The following is a 17,305-nucleotide window of genomic DNA, read 5'->3' as shown; positions in this document are numbered from 1 at the left end:
TGTTTAATTGGTAACCTTTTAGAATAAGTTTATTTAAAGGATTGATAAGTTTACCCGGATCGTATATAAATTTCCGGCCTCGGTAAACAACATCACCGTAAAATTGAGGATATGCTATTCCGTCTGAAATAAGTTTTTTTACAGGTACAGCCAAACTTGCAAACGAAATCTTTGTATCTATGGAAGAATTTAGTAAAGGTTTTAAGTAATTTGTGGTAACGAAATCCCTGACTTAATAATTTACCAGTAATACATAGATTACGATCATTGAAATCCAAAACTTGATTTATTTAAAGTAAGGTTCTGTTGGTAAATTTCGGCAGTATATTTAGAGAATTCTTGATTATTTAACGAAAAAATATCATCAAGATTACGGTAAGTGTTGTTGAATTTATCAATTAAATGGAATTTAGACGGGTTTTCACTGAGTTTGGCCATAAACTGGGCTTAGAAAATTTCCTGCAATGTGACAAGAAAAGATAACACAAATTCTCTTGAAATGGAATTTAAGATATTGTGCGGTATGATGGTCAGTAAATTAAAAATATGCATGTATTCTTGCCATTTTGATCAATTAAATCTAACAAATCAGATATGCGCGATCAAAAACATTCAGGTACATGCTTAATGAGTCTGTTGGTTTAGTTTTCTAATTTGAAATCAGACCACATCTCTATAATCTAATAATACTTATTTTGCACAGCAAAATACGTGTACCATTGATGAAATGATACATCGATTTGTTAATTTGACACATCAACTGTCTATATAGATTTAAAATGTCAAGATAAATAAACGTCAAAGCTCACTTTTATTTCAATATTTGGAAATTTTATTTCAACTTTACTTCTTACAAAAAAAGCTGTATGATACTATTCAAATAATTAGTATAGCTGTGACTAATAATAACATTAACGATTTAAGCATTGCATGTACTATAATAAAATGATGAATTATTGGATTGTCATGTAAAAATATCAGACGCACCAATTTCAAAGTCTGTGGGAAAACATTCATCATGGACGCTCGATACCAGTTCATTTAGAAAAACAGCAACATAAAACACTTTAAAGCGTCAAATCCTCAAACTGACCTACTCTATAAGTTTGACAATTCTTAAACAAAATAAAATAAAACTAGATTTTAACAACCCGTAAATTTTTATTGCACTTTTACACAAGAGATCAACCAACATGATACATTTATATAAAAGAATAACAGTTAATATATGTAACAAAACTACATGTTAAAATGGAAGTAAAATCCTTCACACCAGCCAATGCATTATCTATATCTTATAATGTTGTGTATTCATAAATTAATGACAGAAACATTATAATAAGGATTTCATTTTGACTAGGCCAATGTTTACAAATTGAGGACTTGGTGTTTTTGTTTTTGTTTTTATCACCAATCAATATTGGTTCGCACATTAATACAACACTATTCGTCACAATCAACATTATGTTTCCAATCACAATACCCGTCTCCAGTATTCCACCACAATGACTGAGGACAGTTTTGTATATATTTTGTATTCCCTACACATGAGATGTATTTCGAACAATCTCCTGGATGTGGATAATTCCCAGAAGCTTTTCCAGCACAGAAATCTAAAATAATAATAATCAACTACAAATGCTATATGTCATTATCAATTTTATTCACAAGTAAATGACCTTTGTTATATTGGCACTATAATGTTGCCGACTGAGACAAAATATATATTATAACGAGCTGATTGAAATTTTGTTTCTGTTATTTTTTTTGTTTGTCTTTTAGTTAGTGTCTCTTTTGTTTACGTTAAATGCATCTTTTTTAAAATAGACATAAAAATACCAATGAAAACTAAAACAAAGTTTTAATATATTCATTGCGGTCTGGATTTTTCTCACTCTTAAAGGTCATACGGTTATCTATGCATGGTTTCTTATATATACGTCATTTGGTCTCTGGTGAGCAATTGCCTCATTGACTATCAGACCATATCTTCTAATTTTTTATATTGAAGAAAAAAAAAAAAAAAAAATTCACGCAAACATTGTTTGATATCTTTTTTTTGTATTTTTTTTATTTTGAACAAAAATGTATTAAAAGTATATATTATTCAGAAATTCTATCTTCTTATTTTTTATATTGAAGAAAAAAAAATAATTCACGCAAACATTGTTTGATATCTTTTTTGTATTTTTTTTATTTTGAACTAAAATGTATTAAAAGTATATATTATTCAGAAATAATTAGACTTGGTTGTACATACTTGAAGGTACTGTTTTAGATGACGTCGTTGTAACTAATGGTTGTGACGTTGCAGACGTATGCATTGTCGTCTGCGTTGGAACTATTGATGAAGATTCAGAAGTACTTGTTGATTTCGGTGTTGTTATAGTACTGGTGCTGGATGTTGTGACAGGTGTATTCACACTTGTAAGTGGTACTGATATGGATTGTGTAGTAGAAGTTAAAGTTGTAGTTGTTATTGAAGACATGATGATACTTGTTGCAGGTTTGGTTGTTGTTGTTCTTGTTGAAGACTTGAGAGTACTTGTGGATGAAGGCCCCTGTGTTGTTGACATTGTACTTTTTGCAGACGTTACCGTCTGTCTACTACAATCAACATTTCTTGGCCAATCACAAATATTGATGTTGGTATTCCAATAAAGTCCTTGTTGGCATGATCCTTGTACTGCCCCTCCGGGATAACAGCGATAATACTTGCTACAGTCAGTAGGAACTGGATAAAACCCGAGAGATTTTGACACACAGAATGCTGTAAAAGATTAGACATCACAATGAACACATCTATCTTTTTTTATAACAAAAATGGAAACAGAACTGGAATTAAACGTAGCCTTATTTGTTTTAAGCTGAAGCATATGATGATTCTGGAGTATAAAATTGACTACCGATTATAAATCTGATATGATGTACTTAACATTTGTTCATAATAGAGATACGTTACAACAAGTAATAATACCAAAAAGTTATCATCTTATTTACCTGTTGGAGATATATCCATTGTTGCAGTTGAAGTACCAGGTATCATAGATGAAGACGTTGGATTTTGACTTGAAGATAGAGATTTTGATGTGGAAGTGACGGTTGAACTTTGGGTTGATAAAATGGATGAAGATGGAGCGAATGAACTACTCGAAGCCGAGTTTTGAATACTTGACGTCGATGACAATGACGACAAAGTTGTTGAATCAGACGAAATTGTCGATGTAGAAGAACTAGACGTAACTACTGATGAAACAGACGATAAACTTGGAGGAAATGTTGATGTTGCCTTGGTTGATACATCTGGTGGTACCATACAGACTACGTTGGTGGGATAATCACAGTATTTTCTGTTTGAGTTATAAAGTAAGTTTGTTGGACAGTTCATGTGGAAAGCTACGCCTCCTTCACAATTATAAAACTTCGAACAATCATCTGGATCAGGATATATTCCACGGATTTTGTCTGAGCATGAAAAGCCTGTAATATGATTCAAAATAACGATTAGTCTATTTTTACCATAAAAGTTGTAGTTGAAATGATTTAAAAAAAAATATAGGCTGAGGTGAATAGCATATTTATTCTGTTCCAATACTTTAAAAGCTATTTGCCTGACAACCCTGATAATATTCATCCTACCGACACTTTCATTAGTATTTTGTTGTATATTTATATTGACATTTTTTCACAGTGCATGAAGTGGCGAACATTTGTTACTTCTAAGATTTTGAAAAAGGGGTTATCATACAAATTTAAAGTTTAATCTTAGCCAACTTGTAATGCCGCATGTAGAATACAGAATAGAAACGGGAAATGTGTCAAAGAGACAACAACCCGACAAAAGAGCAGAAAACAGCACAAGGCCACGCATGTAAAATATTTCTACTATAAATAGGAGTGTGTAGTCAGTGTTTTTGATATTTACAATTAAAGTTATTTATCTTGATGCTTCGAATAATTATGATTGTGTAGGAGACATGGGGTATCAATTATCCTTTGATATATTGATTATATCTAGCTCTTACAAGGTTTGTATTTTAAGATGACAATATGAAAAGCTACAAATATCAGTCCATTTTTTGCCATATTTCAATTAAATTTCTTTACTAAAATATGCAATTGCTTTATTTTTTTCGATTTAATGTTGCTCGCACTATTTCAATAATGATAGGATAAAAGGATTGAAAAAGTTTAATTTTTTATTATTATGTAGGATTCTCTAATCTAATAATGGTGTAGAAATTTTTTGGAAATATGTATAGGATATTGATTAGTATTTCAGAATAATGGTGACGAAAGATTCATTTTGACCTTGTTATTATTTTGCGCTCTGTGCAACTCTTAATTGTTATCCCCTTTTGTTCATTTCTTTGTACGATGTACCTGAACTAGTTCCTCCATGTGTTGTTGAACCAGATCCTTCCTGCGTCGTAGAACTAGACTCTCCCTGTTTCGTTGGACCTGATGTTGTCGGTACTTCAGAAAACATTCCAGTTGGGAGTGCAGGGGTTGTAAGTGTGCCACCATTCTCGGCAATAATCAGTCCATCCTTAATTGTATTTAAAAGAGGGTATTTACGACTACTTTTAGAACATGTCTGCCTGAAATCATCAAGAGGTAGAGCCCACACCATGGCACCACCATATCCCTCTGACACCAACCATTCAATCTGTAAAAATAATCGAAATGTTGAAACTGAAGTCTGGATATTCAGATTTTTCACTCATGAAACAAATTGAAACAAAGTGCAAAAAATATAAATATGCTGATGTCTGAATGCTTATTCTCGATGCACTGAAGTGCGCTGCATTTAATTATTCCTATCGATTATGCATGTGAATATACCGAACGCTACAACCTATATTTATTCATCACAACAGTCACTAGCAGCATTGGTCGTCATATTGTGCTCAGTATGTCCATTCCATCTGTAGATTAGTTATGAAAGATTCAAAACTACATGTACTATTTATCAAGAACTGAAAGGATTGGTTATCCAACTGGATGACTATTTTGTACAGTATTCAGTGTATGTTCAATCCGTATCTCCTCCCGTATTACATTAGCATCTACATTTCAGCCAACTCTCTATAAATGTATTCTCAATTTGTCTAGAACCGGATAATAAAAAACTTGGCAGATGTATAGTATATTTCTTATCAGAGGTTACTAACAAAACCAATAGTGGTACATGGTTAATTTTGTTGTCATAGTGGATTTAATTGGCAGACAATACAATGGTTTCTTAGTATACTATAATATTTAGTATACTAGAATATCAGCACTTTTTTTTTGCTACGGCATCTACTGAATAGATTTCAGCAAAAAACGTACGATTTTTGGTATATTTAGTGTTCACACAATTTAAGATTTATGCGTATGTCACTTTTATTTTTTTCTAATGTTAATTTGACACTTTCATAAACTGGTTTTTATAATTCAAGGGAATAAATTGTCAAAGTGAATGCTTACTTTAATTGCAAGACTAACTTCGTCATCGAAACCAACCCACAATGAACCGTCGGTATAATATGGAACCATCTGTTCACTGTCGTACACTGTCCGGCCTTTTCCACTTTCTTGAAGAGTACATATCTGTAACAATAATAAGTTCTATGAATAATAGTTACTTTGTAAAAATGATATTATTCATGGGAATTATTTCTAAGACTTTTAACTGTAGATGAAACAATACTGTAAACTAAAATAATATAGAATAAAGACTGATAACATTCGCAGGAGAATTTTAGTGTAGATGCGTCTTTGTAAAATGTGCTTAAATATGGCTGTGTTGAAAATGAGATTAGTTACTTGGCTTAATATTTGTTTAATGTGATTGTTAGTGGTTAACACAATGGTGCTGTTTTCAGGAAAACAAAAATGTAAGGAAAAATGCACGTAAAAAAACTTCACGATCGAATTGGAACAATAAAACCTGTTCTAACAAATTTTACGAATGTTTTTTTGCAAGAAATAAAGATATTGATAGCAAAAGTAATAAATGGAATACCTCATAATACGACATGAATCCAGTTTCTCTGGTATATTGTCCTTTTATACCTGGCCCGTTAGCCGCCGCTCCGATACCTGTCTGACTACCAGATAATGTGAATGTTCGCCCATACGTAGCTAAACCAATTATTAATTTTTCTTTCGGTGTTCCTGATGAATTCCAGTACTTTGCCACGTAATCCTATAACCAGAACAAAGTAAACTTATTTATTTGTTAAATTATAAGCAGATTCTTACTTAACCACGTTTTTGATTTGTAAAGTGCAGGATCATATTCAAGTCTTTGACATCCATCATAAGTTCATACCATGGAAACCATGCAATTTGGTACAAGGCGTGGTGACCAAGCATTATGTAATCTGTAACTCTTATTTATGATATAACTTTATGGTGTTACACGACCAATTTAATAAATGACATTTATAACATAATGTAAAAGTAGCCATACTCTCACAAAGAATGTACTTTTGGTGGTTTTTTTTACTAAAGCTAGCTAATGAACTAACATAATGAAACTTTTCTGCATGAGAAATATATTTTGACAATATTGAGCCCAAATTTACTTATGCACGAGTTTGCATTACAGGTTTAGGGTAGATGTGCTACGTGTATTTTTTTTGGTAGTACGCTTGTAAAACATTTTCACAAAACCAGAGTGCTATTTTTAGTATTAGGTGACTTCCAGAATGACATGTGTCATTTCAAGACTTTTTGCAGTAGTTGAAATTTGGCATGTAGAAAAGTGACACATGTAAAAATCAGGATATACATGGTTTTCGTGAAGTTAAACTTGATGTAAAATATAAGCAGAGCTGTAAAAAAAAATAAAAAATGTATTAAATATATTGACACCTTAACCAATCCAATCTTTCCGGATATTTTTTTACTTACAATATTCAAGTATCTCTGATCGCCGTACTCATTGGACTTAGGAAATAAAGGACTATTATGTCCCGTAGTAGATTGCCAGGATCCATGAAGGTCGTAAGACATAATGTTGATAAAATCCATGTACCTATAAAAATAAGTAAACATAGTAAAAATGCTACATAATATTTGCAAATATTGAAACAGATGAATGTTGAATTAAATAACTCTCAACACAATGAGATATACCACAACCTTGAAAACCAATGTTTTGAACAAAATTTAATGAATAAATTGTAATGAATACAAGGAAAATAATTTGGCAACATGCATCGTATCATTGTTGCACGCATATAAAGAAAAAAAATAAAATAGAGAGAGGCCCACACAATATTAAGCCAACAGTTTTGGAATCTCAACACACGGTATCTGTGGTCTACTGTTTATACTTTATCTTGGTATTTATGATACTAAAAAATAATATATAAAAATAGCTTACTGTGCCATTGTGGGGATATCATAGGCGGTATCGACTGTGTATTTTCCCGCAGCTACTGCAGCAGTCAGAAGAAGACAAACTAGTCCAGAGGTCTGTGACTCTGCATCGAAAGCTTCCTTAAGTTCCTGTTAAGTAAGGGTTTTTGACAAATATAATCTTAAAAAATACTGAAGAACACGCTGAAATGTCTCGCCTGTTTTACTTATCATTGAATTTATGTTAAAACTCTGTAACATGAAGGTTTTACCACAAGTATCACATAAAATTAATATTATCAATGTTGTATGATAATAAGGTCATGGTCAGATGAACCAGGCAAGACAGACATGTACACCTTACAATCATTCAATACACCCAAATATAGTTGACCTGTAGCTTATAGTATCTGATAAGACTACGAAAATTACAAAAATGTATCATTGACCAATGAACCATGAAAATAAAGTCAAGGTCAGATGATACCTGCCAGACTGACATATACACCTTAAAACCATTCCATACACCAAATATAGTTGACCTATTGTTTAAAGTACTTGAAAAACAGACCAGAACACAAAAACTTCACATTGACCAATGAACCATGAAAATGAGGTCAAGGTCAGATGATACCTGCCAGACAGACATATACACATTACAACCATTCCATACACCAAGTATAGTTGACCTATTGCTAATAGTACTTGAAAACCAGACCAAACCACAAAAACTTAACATTGACCAATGAACAATGAAAATAGGGTCAAGGTCAGATGGAACCTGGCAGACTGACATGTACCCATTACAGTCATTACATACACCAAATATAGTTGACATTTTGCTTATAGTACTTGAAAAACAGACCAAAACACAAAAACTTAACATTAACCAATGAACCATGGAAATGAGGTCAAGGTCAGATGAAACCTGCCAGACTGACATGTACCCATTACAGTCATTCCATACACCACATATAGTTGACCTACTGCTTATAGTATTTGAGAAACGGACCTACTCACGTAACTTTAACCTTGGTCACTGATCCATGAAATGAGGTCGAGATGAAACCTATCTGACAGACATGTAGACGTTGCAAGGAACACATATACCAAATATGGTTATCGTATTACTCATAATAAGTGTGAAATTCACATGACAAAAAAAAAAAAAAAAAAATTTTCAAGCAGTCGCTGAACCATGAAAATGAGGTCAAGGACATTGGACATATGACACATACAGACGGAAACTTCGTAAAACAAGGTATCTGCATACAAATATGAGGCAGCCAGCTTCTGAAATATAAAGCTTTAAACAAATAGTTTACGCCGCCGCCGCACCCGGATAATAATACCTACATGTATGTCTTGCATACTGCAACTTTCGTCGCAGGCGAGACAAAAACTAACGGTAAGTGCACAAGTACACAAAGAAAGTGGCTGAAAGTGTATCAAGAACTATATTCTGTATTTGATTTTCATATTTGTATTGAAACTTTATACAATCTATAACATACATGAAAATAGTTATACCTTAACTAGTAATCCAAAATTGACTTTGTCTTGAGGTTGACCACCTCTGTTTGCCGGATACTCCCAGTCTATATCTAATCCATCGAAATTATATTTCCTCAGGTACTGTATGGCTGAACTAATAAATTCTGCTCTTGAACCTTGGGTGCTGACCATCTGAGAATATACTACACTGCCAGCGGTCCAGCCACCTAGGGCTAGTAACGTTTTTAATGATGGATTTTGTCGTTTCAAATCATTTAGCTGAGAATAGCTGTCATAAATATAAAAAAAAACATTTCAAAATAAAAATTCTTTTACTTTAGCGCTCTTTATTCATTGAGAAACACATTTGAATCTTATATTGAACAAAATAAATTTATAAGTTACAATACCAAGTTTAAGCCACCATTATCTTCGGAAAATGCCTGTACCAAGTCAGGAATATGGCAGTTTTTTTTCACTTGTTCCGTTGATTGATAGCGCTTTGATTTTTATGGACTTACCCTTTTTTAATTTGCCTTGGAGTTCGGTATTTTTGCTATACTTTTTTTAAATACACAGTCGAATATAAACTCATCATAGATACCAAGTTTGCCAGAATGTTTCAATTTTAAATTTATCTTTGAACCCGATAAATAAATAAACTTAATTTCGATGACGATTTCTGTTTTTTTACTACTATCATGTCTTTTATCGAAAAATTTAATCTTTATTTGAAATTAACCAATAAAGTAAGTTTTATTTAATATCTATTGTTTCCCTTAAACACAGATCAGGAAAACACATCTTAAGTAGTTATAAAAGGTTGACTAAATCTTACAGTTCATAGTCATTGTACTCTAGTTTCTGTACCAAGTTGCCATTGAGTTTACCAAATGCATAGATAATATGTGTACACAAGTAAGGATCTATATCGCTGGGGAGGAACTTCCCATTACCAAGTCTGTACTGTGACCAATTAGTGTAGTAACATACTCTTTTGTATTCTGTGGATTCTTAAATATAAGATAAATATACTGTTCACAAACAAAAATAAATATCTTAAAGATGAAAAAGGAGGTAAAGCAATGATAAAATGCAATATAACAGATTTACATTTTCAATATTTGCATTTCCATAATTCAATTTTGATCAATTTTATTAGGGGATATCCACTAACTGCAGAAAATATAATTCAATCAAGAACTATTAGGTGGACAGAAAAGAGCGGGTGTTAGAGACAACAAGAGCGAAATCAAGATAATCCAAACAAATGCTGAATTGAAAATAGGTACAATGGATAGGGCAACCATTAAAGTGGTAAAGCTAATTTCGCCTGTGCCTATGAATATATAAACTCAAATTTATAAAAATATTATTGGTACAGACTTATCTTTAAAATAAGGAGGTATTTTCGACTGAACTAATTTATGATGAAGGATATTGCCAAATTGCAAATATGAAATTTGACAAATTTTTAGTATAACATGTATCTTAAAATGAATCGATAATCTCGAATTCACACGAAGATAAAAATATTTTATATTTTAAATGCAAATTAATTTACTTACGATTTTTTAATCGCAAGTTTTGTATTACCTTTTTTTTTATCAAATTTGTCCTGTGACGCATCCAAATATTTCATGCCTAATCAAGTCATTAAACAAACAATCAATTTTGACTGGGGTTAAAATAAATACAGACGAAAGTGTTCAGTATTGTCACATACATGTAATATAGCTTTTTTATGTCTTTCCATATCCTGGTTACATCGAAATATTATTTCACTGCTGTTTTTCATCAAATTACTTTGACAGATGTTTGTGGGGCTATTTTGTAATTAACCAAAAGATGAACTGTGCTGTTGCATAATTGTAAATAGTATAAATTTAAATTGATTCAAAATAAATAATTGCCGTTCTAATCGAGAGTATATACATATGCACTGTATTCTCTTTCAGATTAAAATGTATATATGGAATTAAACGTGGAATGTATCTTTGCAACGTGATTATGCATCCTTTGTTTTATAATGTTTAGGTCTGGGCGTTCCTAATGAAGGTAAATCCAGAAAAGCACGAAATGTAATGTGGTTATTAACTTTTCTTTAAAGAAAAAGGGTTTGTATTTTGGAAATTCAAAATATGATCTTTTACAATTTATTCATTGTCATTTTGGGGATTTAATAAGTGAAATAAAGCTAAAATGTATCTTAATTTTATGTTATTGAATACATATCAATTTAGATCCAATTTTTACAATCCAGTGACACACTTTTATCCCAAAATCAAGCCTGTTACCATCCCCCCATATGAACCTCATTAATTTAAAAAATTATTCCTATGTACTCATTATATTTCAGTCTCGTAACCATAACACACAACTAACGGTTCACCAAATTTTAAAAGTTAAATGATATTTAAACACAATGTTTAAGCAATGACATAATTCTGTACAATTCTTTTAGAATACAACATAAAAACCTTTTATTCTCCATATATAATACATTCGCCTTCCTGGTTTGAAAAAAGATATTGATATTTTTACTGACAACGTTGCATTTAATGTTTAGAGACAGATTATATATATGACCTTTAAGGGGTGAAGACGACCTGTCTCTGTATATATTAACACAACCTGAGGGTCGATGTTATCACAAATCAATACATATATCCACTTATTTCTTCGTTTGCATGTGAGATAAAGTAGACAGTTAAAAAAAAAAATTCTTTTTACCCACGTTTTCAGGTCATTTTTTTTACAGGATCCGATCAAAGACAAATATATATATGATATATGTGGAAAACATTTATTTTCAAATAAATTTCTTTAAAAAAAAGTCATCATCACTGAGGAGAGTGGACTCAACAACTGTATGATATGTACACATATTTGTATGTCTTCTACTTCTACTATTCCTGTGCTGTTTTATTTACTGTTTTATTTGGTTTATTTTATGTATGCAATCAACCCCATTAGGGGTATAACTGTGCATTTGAATAAATAAATTAAAAATAGAATGAACACCAGAAGAGTAAGATAATGGTATTGAATCAAGTGAAATAAAACACAAGTACTTTAAAATACATACCTGCTATGTCGTATGATAAAGATACCAGCACCAAAAGTAGTCTCGGAATAAACATTGTCAGTATTTGGTCAATCTTACTGTCGATAACTGAGCTTTGACAGTTTTCATATCCACAATTTGTATCAAGTTTCCGGTTGGACCGTTACACATTCCCTGAAGCTGACACCATGACTACAGATAATAAAAAATAAGTAAATTTATCGTTTTATGGTCCATCCCATTCTTTAATCACTGCGATCGTACTTCAATAATTATTTATTTTTCCGGTATTTGAAATATTTAAAGTCGTAGTTTATTGTTAGTAAACGTGACTGGTCAAACAATGCGTCACTTGTTTACATAGTGCACTGGTCATTATGAAATATCAGTATCTTTTGTCTTCCATTTATGTACTAAAACGTAATACTTTGTATGAAATTTAACAGTTGAAAGACCTTAAATGAAATATGATAGGATAATCATGACTGATTTATATATTTCTAGTGTTTAAAATACGTCAATATGACCTTATCTTCTTTGTTGAATTGTGTTCACTTTTATGAATGAAAATACGTTAGTCCTATACTTTTTAAATGACAGTTTTATATTGAATGTTAAAATCTTGAACGAGAACAGTTGAAACAGCAACATTAGAGGGTACATCAGTACATTTTTAGTTCCTATGTCCCAAATGATTGTTGTTATAAGCTAATAAATTAATATTTAATCAATTTTGGATGTAACACATCTTCTGATTGGCTGAAAGTTTTTTTCTCTATCAGCTCATAGACATAATTTTGTCATGTGACCGTGACGTCATCAACGTTTTTTCATGATTTACTCCCTAAAAATGGAATTAAGAATTAAATTATAAGGAATGACTGTAATATTTTTTCTGTTTATTCGAAATAACCTTAAAAATGTGGTGCACACTTTTAAATAACACGCTACGAGAGTTATTCAGTGTGCACCACATTTTAAATGTTATTTCTTCATAGACAGATGAAATGTTACGGTCATTCTTTAAATGCATCGCTTGCCGTCTGTCTTCAATCCACCCATTTGTTGTATTTTAATATTTTTATTCTTTCCCTTAAAACTAGAGAGAGTTACATAAATGCTTTGAAAAAAATATCATCATTTCGTTTGGTTGGGGAAATAAATGTGTAATTAGTGTCACTTTTATCCTGATTGCTCAAGTATTCAGTTTTTGCCATGCATGTTTGTTGCTTAGCAGTTTTGCCTAATTGAACCTAATCTAAACTATTCCATCCTGGTTCTCTTTTCTAAACGAGTTTTCATTCATACAGTTACGGTAATTTTCTTTTATGTATTATCATATGCATGCTCAGGCAAAATATATTTCCCCCCAAATTTAGTCTCTGTCCCTTTTCTACTGTAGAAATCGTTATGTGTCACCAAAATGATCTGTTCAACAGTTAATAATGAAATCTGCTGCACATATGGTACTATTCACAAAACTCCTTACGTCTGCAGTTGTTTTTTTGGTAGGACAATAAGTAAATCCAATGCAGACTTCTCTGAATATTTTCAAGGTTGGTCCTAGAAACATAAGTTCACTGAAATTATTAATATGGTCAATCTTATGGAATCGTGTTGATGGCATCATTTGGATCACACGAATTTTCTGTGATCAGGTTAACTAAGTTATTTTGTCTCTATCCAAATCATTTTCATAACAGCATTTACCATGTGCCAAGAATGGGAGTTTAGTTTAGACAAACATGAACAAGTTCATTAGCATTCAACCACTGGAGAGTAAAGACCCAATTCTATAACCTAGGTGTGAAGTACCATAAAATCACCGAGTAATTGAATAATCTTCATACATTCTGTTACGAAGCGTCACCTAATATACACAGTCAAAATTAAAACAAACACCAGGAAACCAATTTACTTTTATTTGGTAAAACTTTCTTTTTTTACAATAAAGTAACCAAAATAAATCATGAATATTACATGACTTATACTTTACAGTTTTGAAAAAAACAAAACAAATGTAAAATTAAAATATTCTATGTCCAAAATATTACTTTTGAGAAACTGAATTCAAAGGTAAACCAAATGACTAAATAACAAAAAATCAAAATTTACACTTGTACGTTGAAAGGGTAGAAAAAAACAGATTCGATCTTTCCTTGTCTTGACAAAATACTACAGAAAATTCATTGAAGGCTACAGTCATATAGCTACACCTCTCAACTACCGTCTCAGACATGCTGTTACCTTTGAATGGTCAGACAAGTGCCAAAAGGCATTTGACCAGCTCAAAAAGGCTCTTTGCTCCGCACCTATTCTTGCTTATCCTAATATGTCCAAACCTTTCATTCTTACTACTAATGACAGCAGCACAGCTATTAGGTACATTTTAGGTCAGTTAGATTCCAAAGGTCAGGAAAAGTAATTGTTTATGGAGGTCGGATTTGACACAAGGTGAAAGAGTATAGGGTGTCAGTGAATTGGAATGCCTTGCAGTTTTAGAAGTGATCAAAATCTATCATGTATATTTAGCAAATAGTCATTTTAAAGTTTACACTGATCATCAGGCTCTTAAATGGTTGACTAGCATTAAACAGTCCACATGTCATTTAGCAAGGTGGTCCGTACTTTTACAGGGAACAGTTTCGACATCTGTTTTCGTCAAGGGAAGAAAAATGGAAACGCAGATAAACTCTTAAGAAGAGACTAATAGTACCCTGTTACTCATTCCTCTGAAACAGAAGATGTCATTCCTTCTGTCTAAATTCTATCAGTCCACAGAAAGATTCTGATCCTTTGCTGCTTACTTTATTTACACTCCTAAAAATTCTTCAATTTCTTCTGTTATGATAGTTTCTTCTGAGAATACAGATGACCACGTGATAGAAACAGTTCCTGATGAAACAAAACTTGGAAAGAAAGTTTCTTACAAGCAAGCCAGTATGCCTTGTTGGATGTTGTCCTGTACCATTTTTACCAACCAAGAACAAGAGGTAGGAAAAAAAAGATCTATTCATAAAACAACAAGCCTGTCCTCGTCAGTTTAGAAATGATCTTCTAAAATCTTACCATGAAATAGGGCACTTTGTTTTTGACAGAACTTATCTGGCTATCAAGCAAAAGTACTTCTTTCCTGGAATGTATCGGGCAGTGGCAGATTTCATTAGAGGTTGTGATTCTTGTCAGGGGGCAAAACCACATGCTCATGGCAAAAGAGTTCCTTTAACTCCAATGCCTATTACAGACAGTTTTGCAAGATGGCACATTGATCTCATAGGTTCTTTTGAAAAACAAAATTAGGTCATCGCTTTATTCTGATAGTGGTTTGTGCTTTCAGTAAGTGGACAGAGGCTTTTCCAGTGAGATCAGAAACAGCTGAAGAAATTGCATTGGTTCTTCACAAAGAGATTTTTCTCGTTTCGGAAGTCCACTTAGTTTGGTGTCGGATCGTGGTCAAGGGTTTATGAGTAAGCTTGTTGCTGCTGTAACCCAAATTAAGAATGTGAAACACTATTTCACCAGTTCATATCACCCACAGACCAATTCAGTTGCCGAACGCACATACAAAACTGTTATACAATGTTTGAGAACCATTGTGGATGAAAATCAGTCTAATTGGGCAGAACTTCTTCCTGGAATCATGACTTTTCGCATGTCTCCATCTGCATCTTCTGAATTCTCACCTTATCATTTACTTATTGGTAAAAAAATGAACCTTACTGTTGACACCACTTTGCTTCCAAAAACGGACATCAAGCAAAATCTAAAGGTTCATATTGAAAACATTCTTGATTGCTTAAAAATAGTCAAAAGGTGTGCAACTGACAACTTAAAATATGCACAGGAAAAGCAAAAGAAGAATTATGACAAAAATACAGCATTTCCTTCATTTGAAATTCAGGACTTGGTTTTTATGTTAACTCCTAAAGTTCCGTTGGGTAAACTTCTATATTACACAGAAAACAAGATGGCCTATTCTATATAGTTGCTAAAGGACCTAACCATACCTTCAAATTGAGACGGTGCGAGAATAACAAATTGGTAAAAACCATGATTAATGCAATTAGACTGAAAATATATACTCCTCCAGATCATCGTCGAGATCAAAATGCACCTCCCCCAGATGTCCCACGTGCAGACCCCCGAAGAGAAGACCAACCAAATTTCCAAAACATAATCCCTCTTCCTAGTCAACACAATGATGTGAATGACCAAAATCAACCTGATGATTCATCAGATACTGATGAACCTGTAGATGATAGTTCAAAGCAATATAATGATGACCATAAACATTCAGGTCTTATTTTGAATTATAAACTTTCTTGGACCGATCATATTGCTGATATTTGTAAGAAATGTCACAGTAAACTAAACACTATCCTGAGAATGCGACATTTAGTACCTAGATTATGCATTGAAAAGTTATATAAATTTTTTGTTCGTTCATTACTTGACTGTGCAGATGTTATCTATGATAACTGCTATAGCGCTGATTCTGCAAACATTGAACATGTACAGAGACGTGCCTGCATTACATCCACTGGGGCAATCCGGGTCACAAAACATGTCACTTTATTGAAAGAGGTTGGCCTTGAGCTTAAAACACGCCGTAAAGTTTACAGACTAACATATTTATACAAAATTAAAAATCATCTTGTTGCATATTATCTCTGTAATTTTCATCCATTATACCATCATAACACTGAAAACTATAACTTAAGACGTCATACCAACTTCATACCTATCAGGTCAAGAACAGTAGCATACTACAAATTTTTTCTTCTAGCTAGAGAGTGGAATAGCTTGTCAACTGAACTAATTTCAGCAACATCTTTGACGTGTTTCAAAAGGTTGTTAATGAAGAATCTCAATTTGTGCAATGCTGTGTAGTAAAAAAAAAACATATTCACGTGGACATGGTTACGAGATGAAGATTCATATTAGATTACGCCTAGTGCTTAGTGCCCTTAATGACCATTTGTACAAATATAATCTTACTTTAAATAGGTTTTGCGATTTCTTAACCGTATTGAAAGCACTGAGCACTATTTAATTCACTGCGTCCCTTACCCGAAATATTGGATTACTCTTCTACTTGGTATTAAGAATCCGATTTGTCCAGATATACATAATTATAGCAATGTTGTGGGATCTATGTCCTAACTACCTGAGTAAAAGTTTAATAGAAGGTAGTGACGATTTGTCTGATGATGCTAATTTAGAGCTGTTAGAGTATGTGTTTCGATATATTAAATCTTCAAACAGGTTTTCTCGATAGATCAATAACGTATTTGTATCATCTTTTTCCCTAGTAATAAAACATATAAGTTACAAATACATACATACACTTATATATATATTATTTATTTTTCTTCATTTGACCTGATTGTA

At 32.3% G+C, this 17,305-nt stretch overlaps 1 protein-coding gene across 1 annotated transcript; it reads right to left on the bottom strand.

Moving 5' to 3' along the window:
• Positions 1–1,141: 1,141 nt before the first annotated feature.
• LOC127707849 (acidic mammalian chitinase-like) lies at positions 1,142–12,365 on the bottom strand. Its single transcript, XM_052212600.1, has 11 exons — positions 11,936–12,365; positions 9,686–9,860; positions 8,884–9,136; positions 7,379–7,503; positions 6,904–7,027; positions 6,011–6,193; positions 5,473–5,595; positions 4,384–4,669; positions 3,001–3,480; positions 2,261–2,770; positions 1,142–1,613 (listed from the first exon to the last, which is right to left on the bottom strand). The coding sequence occupies exons 1-11, from the start codon at positions 11,988–11,990 to the stop codon at positions 1,444–1,446; spliced, it is 2,484 nt and encodes an 827-aa protein (XP_052068560.1). The 5' UTR covers positions 11,991–12,365; the 3' UTR covers positions 1,142–1,443.
• Positions 12,366–17,305: the final 4,940 nt, after the last annotated feature.

The sequence above is a fragment of the Mytilus californianus genome, unplaced genomic scaffold (assembly GCF_021869535.1).
Source record: "Mytilus californianus isolate M0D057914Y unplaced genomic scaffold, xbMytCali1.0.p SCAF_7, whole genome shotgun sequence".
Classification (NCBI taxonomy): Eukaryota; Metazoa; Mollusca; class Bivalvia; order Mytilida; family Mytilidae; genus Mytilus; species Mytilus californianus.
Note: the sequence above shows the minus strand (reverse complement) of the source record. Positions and strands in the feature narration are given on the sequence as shown.